The following is a 12,279-nucleotide window of genomic DNA, read 5'->3' on the forward strand; positions in this document are numbered from 1 at the left end:
GGCTGTACATGGTTATAGCATCGCTCAATGTCCACCCTTCCATTCATCAAGCCCCTCAATATTCGAGGCTGAAATATGTCCTGAACTCCGGCTTTTTCCAGGCAGAGATGTCCTGGCAGTACGTGTCCGAAACGGCGTAGCGTGCATTATGTCTTGCACTGTACCGACTCTAAGCTGACACCCTAGGTTCCGTCCATGTTCATGCCTGCCACTTCACCATTGATCCCAAAAAACTGGAACCAGTCTTCAACGTTGAGCGTTGTAGGGGCGACCGGCGCATTTCCGAGTGAACTAGTCGACCACCCGTCACTGTCATGCAACTCCATACCTGCACCCATCATTCCTTGCATGCCCGGAGGCCATACTTGAGTCTGCTGCTGTCCCTGCCCTGATATATCTATAGGAGGCATAGACTGTCCGCCTGTGCTCATCCCGGTCTGTTGTCCCTGTAGTTGCTGTAGTTGAGGATCCACCGCATGGTTGAGAATGGGGCTTGTGCTCAGACCAATCACATCCCCGATTGTGCCGTCAGGAAATAGCTGATCTGGCTGGAAATTCTCCCACAGCTGTTGCGAGATGTTTGGAGAGTCTCTGGTGACTAGGAACAGATCCGGCGGTGTGGCAGGGATCGAATACCCGTTGAACGGAGAGTTGGCCCGCGTAGGGCCTCTTGACGGCAAGCGTGACGCCCCTCGAGACCTGGATGGAGGTAAGTACTGTTCATTTTGCAGCGGCGGCGAGGCCAAGAAGTTGTGCTGCGGTTGTTGTGGTATGTCGCGAGAAGGCGTGACGGCAGGGGTTTGAGGCCGCGAACGCTCGTAGGACATTTGAGGGGCAGGCGGTCCAACGTTGAAGGCGAGGTCGATATCGTCGAACTTGCGTTTGGCTGGATTTGCCGGCGGCGCCGGCGGCGGTGCGGGTGCAGGGGTGGCACTTCCGATGCCATTCGAATTGCCGTTGGCGTGGTTTTGACCTTGATCCCGTTGGTTGACTTTGGCTCTTTGAGCCTTCTTCCCGGTGGCCTTTTGGAGCCTCTCCTCCAGCACTTTGTTACCGAGAATGGACTCAAACAAGGTGTGAACCATTTTGGCAACTAGCCAGACCTTCGACACCTCTTTTAAGGCGTTCATGCACACATTGATGCGCTCCTGACTTGCAGCGACCACTGACGGCACTGAAGATCGCATTTGGTAGACGTGCATAATGAGCGCAGAGAACAGACTGTACACACTGCAACAAGCTTTAGCGAACGTACCAATGTCTAAGATCACCAACTTACATGAAAGCAGGCGTGTATTTGACTTGGTCGTGAGCAAGAAGGTTTTCCATGATTGAAGTGATCATTCCAGCAGCCTGGAAAGCAATTGTCCTCGAAGGATAAGCCATGTCGACATTTTCATAGTCATGGGGTTTTGCAGTGGCTGGCGGCATATGGGCTCGGTGCAGCAAGCACAGAGTGGTACTGGGAAATCATCAGCATATGATCCACGTTGCGAATGCGACACACCTACTAGTAGTTGGAGTGCAGAAGCGCAGACCAGAAATGATGGCGTGAGCGTTCCCAATATACTTCACGAGGGCAGTTTTGTAGCCAGTCTGCAAGAGCCATATCGCTGTGAGTCAGGTCGATCGCATTAGTCCGCCGAGCTTTTGAGGCGACCGAATATTGCTGAGACAACACGAGTCCCATGATCTCGCAGAGCTTGACATATTGCAAGAAGAACTGAATGTGCACCGGGTCGGCCTGATAGTCATTGTTCGGATCGCCCTCATCTTCGATAAAATCCTCCTCGGTGATCATCTCCACGTCGGAATCGTCCGTGTTGATCGAAACAGGTCGGCCTAAAGCCACGGCTACTGATCGATCTCTAGTAAAGAGCGACCACCATACTCTCTTCCACAAACGCTTATCTTGTCTGCTCAGTTGAGAACTTTCCACACTAATGAAGACAATTAGCTAGCTTCGGCAATGGGGTTACAGGTCCAAAGTACCTTCGATGCATTCCCGCTCCCTGAGCAACCACAATGGCGACCCTAGTCCAGTAAAAGACATTCTTTGTCACATCTGCCGCAATGTTAGATCGAGGGTTGTCGGTAAATTCGGTGGCCGCTGATGCCTTACCTTCGGGGCCCTCCCAGTACCAGCCCATCAGAATCAAAGCCTGGACAATGGTAATGCGATCATCCTCATAATTCGCATCGTATAGAGCTTTTGCCCGTTTGTAGAAAGTCATTGCAGCCGGCGTGGTCGAGCCGGTTGCGTCCATCAGTTGCGGGTTGGTGCAGACTCTGGAACCAGCCAGCAAGATAGCCTGCAGCAGCAACAACGATGGCGGGTTCTTGGTATCCTTATATCTCTTCATGAAGCGGCTTCGATTGATGACTGGCACGATAGGAGCAACCCATCGAAAGTAAGCATCCACCAGCTCGTCACACAGTGCACGGGGTGGGAGAAGGAATGCACCCCTCTGCTGAAGGATCTCTATTTCCATCTGGTCAGGCTCTGTTAGGCGAGCGCGGGCGCCTCTAATGTTCTCCGGTAAGGGATAGTGAACAACATCTGTGGTGCCATGGCGGTCATGGACAAGGAGTGACAGGTTTGATGACTCTCCAAGATATGCTACTCGCCCAGCTTCTTTAATCGGGGCTCGAGCGAATTTGGGCTTCATGAACTGTGCCATGGTGCTGTTGTTGGCAGCTTGTTGGGCGGCCTGCGCCTCTGACATCTGTGTCGAGGGAATGCCATCGGGTGAATTGAATCCAACAGTCGGCTTTGGTTGTGCTGGCCGCGCGGGGCGAGGCTCGGAAGGTGTCGCCGCCTGTTGCGAGTCGCCGGCCTCACTGCAGTGCTCGTCAGTATTGCTGGGTATTGTAGCTAGCTACTGGGAAACGAGGTTCGTGGGAGGTTCAAGTGATGACAATGACCTTACCTCTCCTCATCTTTGGCACGGGCGGCGTTGGCCCTTTTCCGCTTGGGCACGGGAATCCGGCATTCAATAGAAAAGGCAACACAATTTGTACATGGAACCCTGAGACAGTCAATGACCAACGATCAGCGGTGACGATGGCAGATAGATAGTTCTCACCCGAGAGACGCTGCGTCGCATCGTACCTAATCCAGAGGGAATGTTAGAACTCGATCCAGTTTCGCAGTCTTCTTTGGGTACGGTGATGGCATGGCAAACGTACTTTGCGGGCATGACATGTTTCTACACAACAAATGCGTCAGCGATGTCTTCAACAAATAGTGAGAACCTCTTTCCTCGACGTGTATGCCCATGCTCATTGGATCACGATGGTGTCTCAGGAAGTCTCCAACTGCCAGCGACCAGATCGATCACAAAGTACCACATTTGGACCGAGGTTCTCGGTTTATCGCGATCTCCAGAGGGACCAAAGTATTAAGCTGACCATGTCCGCAGGATCGTTTGTGGCATTCTTTCAACTCGCGAGAGAGGCAAAGACCATCCATTACGCGAGCCACCAGATCCATCCTGACCGCAATCCGCGTCTCGTCGCAAGGTGAAAAGGACTTTCAGGAAGAGGAGGTGAGCTTACCACATGCTCGAGATGCGCGCTGTCTGCGAGGCGTGTTAGCGTATGCGTCAATGGAAACAGAATGCTCGCGACAACCGTATACCTTCTGAAGCTTGGATGGCCTGGTGTTTGACTCGCAGGCGCGCTGTTCGTGGCGGGCTGGTCGCTAGATGCCTGCGACGGAGCTGATGCAGCAGGTGCCTGCGATTCGGACTGCGGGCTCAAATCACTCATGACTGCAGGCTGGCTCAGACCACAACACGGCGAGTAAGGAATTTACGCTTGTTTAGAAAGCAGAGGTGCATTACAGACGACAGGCGACGGTCGCAAGGAAAAATGGACAAGGCGGTGACAAGGTCGGCTTCAAAAATTGGACTCGAAGAGACAGGGTTCCTGCAGAAGACGATCTCGTGGTTCTTGGGATACTGAGAGCACATGAGTGCCAGGGCCTGTTGTCTCGCCCGTCTTCCGCACTACTCGCCTGGTGGTGGGTGCCAGGGCTGGTCAGTGGTCAGCCCAAGGGAAATTTTTAGTGTGCCCATGCAGCATCGCCTACCCCCCATGGCCAACCCAACACTGTGTAACTCCGTACCGGATCCTCCGTAATTTGTCCAGCCAACCCGCCTACAAGCCCTGCAAGAGGGCTGCCACGGCTGCCGACGTATACCTACCCACCTTCATTCCCCCTCCCCATATCCCCCTGTTGCGCTTTAGACGCACTCCGAACCCACCAGTCCCTTGATCTTTGCGGGGTTCCGGGGCTGCGCTACGATATCATGCTACCGACTCCTACAAGCACTTACTCGTAATAACTCGGCCGATTTGATTTCATGCACCAGTCAAAATGAGAAGAGCATTCCGGTTGATTTTCGATCTGCCCTCCCATCGCGTTGTGTTCTCCTGTTGTGTCTGGGTGCAATCCAATGGCTGGCTGCTAGAGCTAGTCCATTCATGTATTTCTTCTAGGTATAATAACACTTTGGCCCAGCCCTAAACTGTCCATTCAACCCGCATCTACCTTCGTCCCACATGCTATGGCGCTGCGCCCAGTCACCAGGAGCGCAACATCGCAGTTTGTTACGTCCGAGAAAATACCGAGACCGACGACTGTTAATCCGGTTGATGCAAGTCTTCCGCGGCGTCTTCCACATCGTCGGCGATTGGGGATGATGACTCAGTGCTCCATGCCCTATCGTCTTTGTCTCCCTTTGAGCCCTGAGCAGCCTCCTTGGTCGCACGCGCTTTCAGGAAGAAGTCGGCAGTACAAAGACCTCGGACATCTCCTGCCTTCATAGTCTCCATACGCTGCCCACTTTCCCTCTGCCGCTGGATCATCTCACGGACAGGCACCATTGCTGCTTCCCGGCAAGCCTCTTTGATCTCGCTTCCTGACATCCCTGCCATCACTCTTGACAAATACTCCAGGTCGAGATTTTCCTTGTCAAATTTGGTATCTCGAAGGATGATCTTCAAGATCTTGAGGCGCTGAGAGGCATTGGGCAGCGAGATGGGGAACCTTTTGGGCATGCGTCGCAAGATAGCGTCGTCGATATCGTGGAGGCGATTGGTGGCTCCAAGAATCAAAATTCGTTGTGGCTGACCAGAAGTGTTGGCCGAAGCTAACCCATCCCACAGCGTCATAAACTCGGCCTTGACCATGCCGCTTGCTTCATGCTCGCCACTGTGTCGCGTGCCCAGAACTGCGTCAATTTCGTCGATGAAGACAATCACCGGTTGCAGCTTGCGAGCCAGAGAGAAGACGGCGTTGACCAGTTTGTTGGAATCGCCGAACCATTTGTTGGTAACGGTGGATATGTGTAGGTTGATGAAACATGCACCGCTCTCGTGGGCAAGAGCCTTCGCCAGCATGGTCTTCCCGCAACCAGGAGGGCCATATAAAAGGACACCGGAAGGCGCCGCCAGTAGGGAGGAAGTCGTTGAGTAGAGTTCGGGTAAGATCAAAGGGTATATCACTGACTCCCTGAGATCCTCTATTATATCTGACAGGCCGCCAATATCGTCAAATGACACAGGTATATCCTCTGGAAACACTAGCTCTTGTAGGATAACTTCTTCATATTGAGACAGACGTAGATTTTCCTTTGGTTGTCGTTCCGCAGGGGATCGTTTGGCAAGCTGGTTCTGTTGCGGATTATCGAGTCGTCGTAATATTGCGGCGGATTGCAAGCGAGTTTGCTCTTTCTGTTCCGCCTCTGGGTCGAGATTTATCTGTGCGAGGGCATACTTGATGATATAGTAGCCCCCAAACATCTGGTGTGTGTTAGAAAGGACCATGGATGAGCCAACATGCAGACATACCAACGGGACTGTTATGGCCAGCTCTTGCAGCACTCGATGCCACCAGACATCACCTCTATCGGGAGACATCATCGGAAGGGTTTCTGGACGACGGAAGATACAGTTGGAAGATACATTAAATGCTCGAGGTTGATAATATGAAAAAGCGACGACACCAGACGACTCGTCTTGTGATGAGGCTATCCTGTTGAGTTGCCACTTCAACTGTGGCTAGTGGGATTTCCGAGGCTAACCTAAAACCCAACTCCACTGGTGGCTGGTGGCCAGGACCGCTTTGTTTACTTCACTTTCCTGTTCGGATTCTATTCAGCCTCTCAAACGGCCCTGTTGCACTTCCGTCGCGGCTGACATTTACTGATCGCACATTGATATGAAGGGCATTGCAGACCTGATCGACTCCGACATGGAGGAAGCGGTACCTTTTATCGACGAAAATTCGATTCTGTCTTCTGCCTCCGACGCGACCAATGCCACCACCGCGACAGCGACGCAGACAAAACGCGGCAAAAAAAGACAGCGCGTCACAATGCCCTCAAAAGCAAAGTCGAAATCAGAAAAGAGTGCTGCATCAGACGCGAAAATCCCCTCTTCGAGACGAACTGCTGGCGTGAAGCGCAAGGCGGTCGAAGATCACACGGCCGACCAAGATTCCAATGGTAACCTCGATGAGACGCTGAGAGACTCCGAGGCGCAGATATCATCAACCGCGCCGAAAGCTAAAAGGGGGAGGCGCGCCAAAACCAAGGCGAAAACAGCGCATGATGCTGCAGAGACGGCCGAGAATGAACATGTGGAAAGAGAGAATGGAGATGTATCACCCGTGGCAGTGCGCTCGAAACACGCCGCATCTCGTACGAAGAGGGAAGCTCCAAAGATCTCCGCCAAAATAAGCACTTCTACAAAACCGAAAATAGCTCTTCAACCTCAATCTTCTGCAGTAGTAACACCTCACGAGGAGAGTGAAGAGATTGGGGAAGAATCGGAAGTTGCTATGGCACCAAAAGGCAGGGCGACTGTGAGAGATACATCGAGAACGAGGCAAGATCCGCCTTATCGACGGCGGGCAGGAAGTGCGTCGGACACCGAACGAGGTGATCCCAACCTCCGGCGCAAGCTAGGAGATATCACCCGCAAGTTCGAGAACGTGGATTTGAAGTACCGTAATCTCAAAGAAGTGGGCATACACGAGGCAAACGCGAATATGGAGAAGCTCCGCAAGCAGTGTGAGGCGACTATACAGGCATCGAACAACCTAATAGCATCACTCCGGAAGGAGTTGGCTACACAAGCCCCTCTAGCGCACGAGGCACGCATGCTCCACAAACAGGTACAGAACCAGGAAGCAGAGATGGAACAAATGCGCGACACATCCTTGCAGCTTTCAACCTCTCTGGCCGATGCCCAAAACGAGATCAAAGGACTACAAGCCAAGCTGGTAGCAGCACGAGCATCGTCGGTTGATAACCCGAAACCTCCTAGCAGCGCGATGAAAAGTTCTGCACAACGTCACCTCCCGGGAGAAGCTGCTCAGGCTGTGCAGATAGCACAAATGAAGGAGGACCTGTACAGCGACCTTACAGGACTTGTTATCCTCAACGTGAAAAAGACAGAAGACGGTGACACATACGAATGCATCCAGACTGGTCGTAACGGGAGTGAGTCTGACCTATGGTTCATATGTTCACAAGCTAACAATCAAACAGCGTTGCATTTCAGACTGTTTATTGACCAGGAAATTGCAAAGGGTATGAGTTTCGAGGAAACGGAGTACCTGTACACACCATTGCTGGACCGCGACCGGGATCAAGAGATGATGAAGATAATGCCTAGCTATCTGACGGAGGACATCACTTTTGCAAGACACAACGCAGCCAAATTTTACGGCAGGGTCGTGGACACCATCACCAAGAAAAGGGGCGACGAGTGAACGAGTTGTACGATATGATTTTATGTCCCCCTCTTGAGCTACAGTTGTATTGGATCTCATTCCACCTTGGAAGCGATTCGGTTGTTCTGCGGGCTGAAGATAATGTTAGGTCAATTTGGATAGGGCGATTGTCTGGGATGATGAGAGGGCCGCGTTCCATGTGTATCCCGAAATTGATAGGATATACGCCATTGTTCAGCACATTATCCCAAGCCATATGCTATATCTGCCACAGTCATGACGCGAGAGGGAGAGTTAATCTACCAAGTCCAGTTCGCTCCACAGCGGCGCTGGTGGCTCGGCGGAACGCGGTTTCTCCGCATCCCGCATTGTACGTGTCGCTATTGGATGGCTGCGCTAACTCGTCCACTACCCCTCCATGTGCTCCTCTGTCACCCATGCTCACTCTACGCACCAACGCACCCAAGCTAGATCTGCCTAGCCAATTGGTCATCCTTCAATGCGCTGCTATGATTGTCAGCCATCACTTTCTTGACCACGAAAGGCGTTGAGACCATCACTTGTCTTAGGGCGAGAGCCCTCTATCGTCAAGTGCGTCCTCATGTCTACCTGATACGGTCGGATTCGGGCCCGCCATTGCTGGTCCTCTGGCCACGAACGATACCGAGCTGCTTTCTGGCGACACCGCCACCTCATCGAGTCCCCCTTCATCCTCAACACTCTCCGGATTTCGCCCTAGACCCTCTCTATCTCAACCCTCCAGTCAGAACCACTATTCACTCAACGCAGGCAACACCGTCAGCTTCGAGGCGAGTCAACCCGAGTCTCAATGGCCTCTTTTCGAACAGACACCCTTTCTGCCAACATGAGGGTCCTATGTCTAAGAGCCGTGGCCTCTCGCACCCCTCGAGTCAGTGCAGTCCAAGTCCGAACACTCTGGTGGTGGGGACGGCAGACAGGGAGCCCCTGGTCCCCCGCAGAGGATTTTGAAGAGCGTGCCAGAAGACATCACAAAATTATGAAATCAAGATACTACAAAGTACTTCGGAGGAGAGCGTTATGGGAGTCAGAAGATGCATATGTTCGACCTTTGCGTCACCATCGCCTTTGGGCCCACCGCTATTGCGACTATAAGCCATTATCTTCTACGGGGGCATCTAGCCAAGGACCAAAAGAGCCTGATAATAAACAAGACAATCATGCTCAGACCATATACAAAGACTTTGATGCTTTCCGAGAGGCTGTTGACCGTGCTATAGCGCGAGATCCATACGGAACTCTGTTCGGGAGACGGCTCCAGAGTCCACCGTCAGCCAACAACTCATCGTGGACGTCTTTCTCTTGGTTTTCAGACCCCAAGGAGATCAAAAAGGAGCACAATATTGAAGAGCCAAGCCCTGCTCCAAGTGTGGCTACCAAAGCGGCAGCAGAAACGAGAACGTCTTCTTCCGAAACAGAGCCAGACAAGCAAGAGGTAAGGAAGTCGACTATTGACGTTGGTGAGGAAGAATATGAATACGACCCAATCTCCATGAGAAAGGTTCCCATAAAGAAGCGTACCGCAGAACCTGAACGGAAGGAAGAGCCTGGACCAGTGCAGTCCTCGGCAGTGCCAGAGCCTGAAAGGCAACCCCAGCGCCGCAAAGAAGATAAAGCGTCGTCTGACGAGTACTCGAAGCAGCCATTCTTGAAAAGCCTGTTCTTCCAGGAACATGGAGTTGATATACCAGTCAAGACGTATAAACCCTACAAGGTCTACGACTATGGTGCTTCGGAAAAGAACCCGACCGACGAATATCCAGCTCCAAGTACAAAAACTGAAGGCCTCCACAGCTCGAGGAAAGAAGAACTACGGGACTTGATGTCCCGGGCCAAGGGTAACAACATTGACACAACTGCTCTCTTCACAGAGTTTAGCGAACACCCACAGTCAGAGACCGTCACGAGCGATATTACTGCTCCTAAGATACCCCGAGAATCGCCTGAGCCCGACGACACTCTCCCGCTGTTCTCAGGAACTACATACGAAGCAAGAGCTCACAAAGAAGCCGAGACCAATGCTTCGGATTGGCTGTTTAGAGAAGGTTTCCGTGAGAGAAATGAGGACTCAGCAATTGCAACAAATTCACATAGCTCTTCTCTCAATGAAACAATCAGCGAAACCAAGAACAAGCTTGAGCCGACCCTCGAAAGAGTGAACAGAAAGACAGCTCTCGATAAAACTGGCAAGTCGCCACGGCTGCAGACTGCTCTTGACCGGCAAATATCTGCATCCTCGCAGTCCACTTCTTTGACAGAGAAACAAGTCGGAACAAACGACCTACCGGCGGCCTTAACAAGTGAGAAACCAGAGACTGGAGACTCCAAGAGGACAGCCAGAAAAAGACTCGAAACGGATTTTGAGGCTCGACAGCAAGATGCCGCGGACGAAAGTATCGTCTCGCCCAAGACTCCAAAGCTCGAAATTCCGACTAAAAGATTGACCAAAACCCTCAATAATGTCTGGGAGCACATTCGGGAGTATCCCAATGGAATCGTAGCCAAAACGATGAACTCCATGACGAACTTGAACGAGAATTACAAGAAGTATATTCGGCACGATGCCGTAAAGGGATTGACCGACAAGCTCGTCTTTAAAGACGAATCGCTACCCAAAACTCCGTCCATTTACAAGTCCAACATCAAGCCCCAAGGTTTGGCGACTTTCACGCCCTCACACACAGTCCTCGCTGATGAAAGCAAAGCCATGCAGCGCACAGCTGACTTGCGTGAGGCGACAGAGAACGCGAAGAAGGAGGAGGAACTGAAAAAGGCCCAAATGTCGCAGCTGGCTGCAGATATACAGGCTGTCTACGAAAGCGAATATGGAAACATCAACGCTGCACACAGGCAGCCAGCACAAGCTTCTCCAGAGGCCGAAACTGTGGCTTCTGCCTCCAGCACGTCTGAGCGCGACCTAGCTCAACCTCACCCACTTTCTACCGCAAGTGTCCGACCAGGGATCACCACAAACCCAGTGATTGATAATCACATTGGCAGATTCGAGCCTAAGTTTGCGAGCCTGGTGGATGAGGCGAAGCAGATCCGTGCCGAGCTTCGTGATGTCGAGGTCAAGGCTCGAGAGGTTGAGGGTTTCCGACAAGCTTCAAGTCAAGCAGAAGTGCAAGAACAAGTAGAGGAAGTGAAGCCGCCTCTTCACAAGCTGAGCGACGTCATGCAAGGGGCAAAAGAAGTGAGAAGGGAACTACACGAAGCTCAGAATACGATAAGACGGATTGGAAGCCGGAGACCTGCTACTGCTTGGAATGCTCCTCAGTTGTCAGGCTCCGACTTTGGTAAGAAGAGGATTGACCTTAAAGTGCAGAAAGGTGTCGATGCGGTCGAGGGCCCGAGTGAGAGCGAGAATCAGCAAAACACAGAGATCGAATCTAGCACGCAAACGATTGTGCAGCCTCACAAGGAGGAACCAAAAATGGTTCCCGAACCGGTCCACACCCCTTCAGGATCACCAGTGTGGAATGATGAGCAACCCCCGCCGATCGAAAGCATGAAAATTAGAAAGTTCGATTCTCCCTATCTCATTCTTACGTACGACACCGCGGCCGAGAAGATCAACTTCTCTCCCATGAATCAACCGACCACTGAAATGCCCAAATCCAACAATGTCATCGGGATTTTGGGCCGCCTTAAACAAGCGCCGGAATTCCTTAAGCATTTCCAAACCATGCAGAGAGCAGGATATTCGTTGTACAATGGGACCGAGAATATGTTGATTTTTCAAAAGAAGCAAGCAGAACCCGTCACAACTTCAAGTATGACACAGGCTGCAAAGGAGAAAACATCCGGGGTTGATATTTCTTCTCGGCTACCAGATCAAGAAACTGCTACGGTGTTGGAGGAGCTGCCAACCGAGTTGGATCCGGTCCCTGGCCCAGCAGCTCCCACAGCGCCTGTACCCTGTCGTGTTGGCAATCAACCAAGAGTGCGAAGGCAGGAGAATGTGTTCTCTGGAACCATCCGTCCGAATGCGTTGTCATCCTCGTCGCCTCCTCCGGCGCCAGACGAAAAATTGGCAGCATCAGACTTAGCCAGGGGCCGTCATGATACACAAGACGAGGGTCTCTTGAAACGGTTCATGCGCAGAGTTAAGTACACAGTGTTGACTCTGGCGGCGCTCGGTTTTGGTGCCTACTCGATTGGTTTTGTTGCAGAAGGGCTTAGTGCTCATAACCAACAACAAAGAGGGATTGATAATGGAGATGTCCAGGGACCGAGAAAACGGATTGTCCTAACAGGTCAAAGACCGGGAATCTTTAGCACAGAGAGTTCCCGGTAAGGCCTGCAGGAAGTCGTGGTCGTTGGGTTTGTCCAGATTGGAAATGTTTACCGATACGAAGAATGATGCGACGATGGAAGCACTGGTGTCCGATTTGGGTCTCTTGCGGGGCGACGTGTAGGCGGCACTGGAGGAAGATTATCATCATAATGTATATACCAGGTCCGCTCTTGGTTTTAGTTTGTCTTGTTTTTATAGC

General features: G+C 52.0%; 4 protein-coding genes across 4 annotated transcripts; 2 read left to right on the top strand and 2 right to left on the bottom strand.

Moving 5' to 3' along the window:
• Positions 1-182: 182 nt before the first annotated feature.
• On the bottom strand, positions 183-3,200 carry AYO20_01328 (hypothetical protein; the record flags this gene model as incomplete). Its single annotated transcript, XM_022639634.1, has 6 exons — positions 183-1,230; positions 1,280-1,462; positions 1,512-1,940; positions 1,993-2,841; positions 2,931-3,029; positions 3,190-3,200. The coding sequence occupies 6 exons, from the start codon at positions 3,198-3,200 to the stop codon at positions 183-185; spliced, it is 2,619 nt and encodes an 872-aa protein (XP_022504470.1).
• A 1,447-nt stretch (positions 3,201-4,647) lies between these two features.
• Positions 4,648-5,925, bottom strand: AYO20_01329 (hypothetical protein; the record flags this gene model as incomplete). Its single annotated transcript, XM_022639635.1, has 2 exons — positions 4,648-5,808; positions 5,857-5,925. 2 exons carry the CDS (start codon positions 5,923-5,925, stop codon positions 4,648-4,650), a joined length of 1,230 nt encoding a protein of 409 aa, XP_022504471.1.
• Positions 5,926-6,226: 301 nt separating this feature from the next.
• Positions 6,227-7,783, top strand: AYO20_01330 (hypothetical protein; the record flags this gene model as incomplete). The annotated part of the gene is made up of 1 exon (XM_022639636.1): positions 6,227-7,783. One exon carries the CDS (start codon positions 6,227-6,229, stop codon positions 7,781-7,783), a length of 1,557 nt encoding a protein of 518 aa, XP_022504472.1.
• Positions 7,784-8,609: 826 nt separating this feature from the next.
• AYO20_01331 (hypothetical protein) lies at positions 8,610-12,080 on the top strand (the record flags this gene model as incomplete). The annotated part of the gene is made up of 1 exon (XM_022639637.1): positions 8,610-12,080. One exon carries the CDS (start codon positions 8,610-8,612, stop codon positions 12,078-12,080), a length of 3,471 nt encoding a protein of 1,156 aa, XP_022504473.1.
• Positions 12,081-12,279: the final 199 nt, after the last annotated feature.

The sequence above is a fragment of the Fonsecaea nubica genome (assembly GCF_001646965.1).
Source record: "Fonsecaea nubica strain CBS 269.64 chromosome Unknown Scaff5, whole genome shotgun sequence".
Classification (NCBI taxonomy): domain Eukaryota; kingdom Fungi; phylum Ascomycota; class Eurotiomycetes; order Chaetothyriales; family Herpotrichiellaceae; genus Fonsecaea; species Fonsecaea nubica.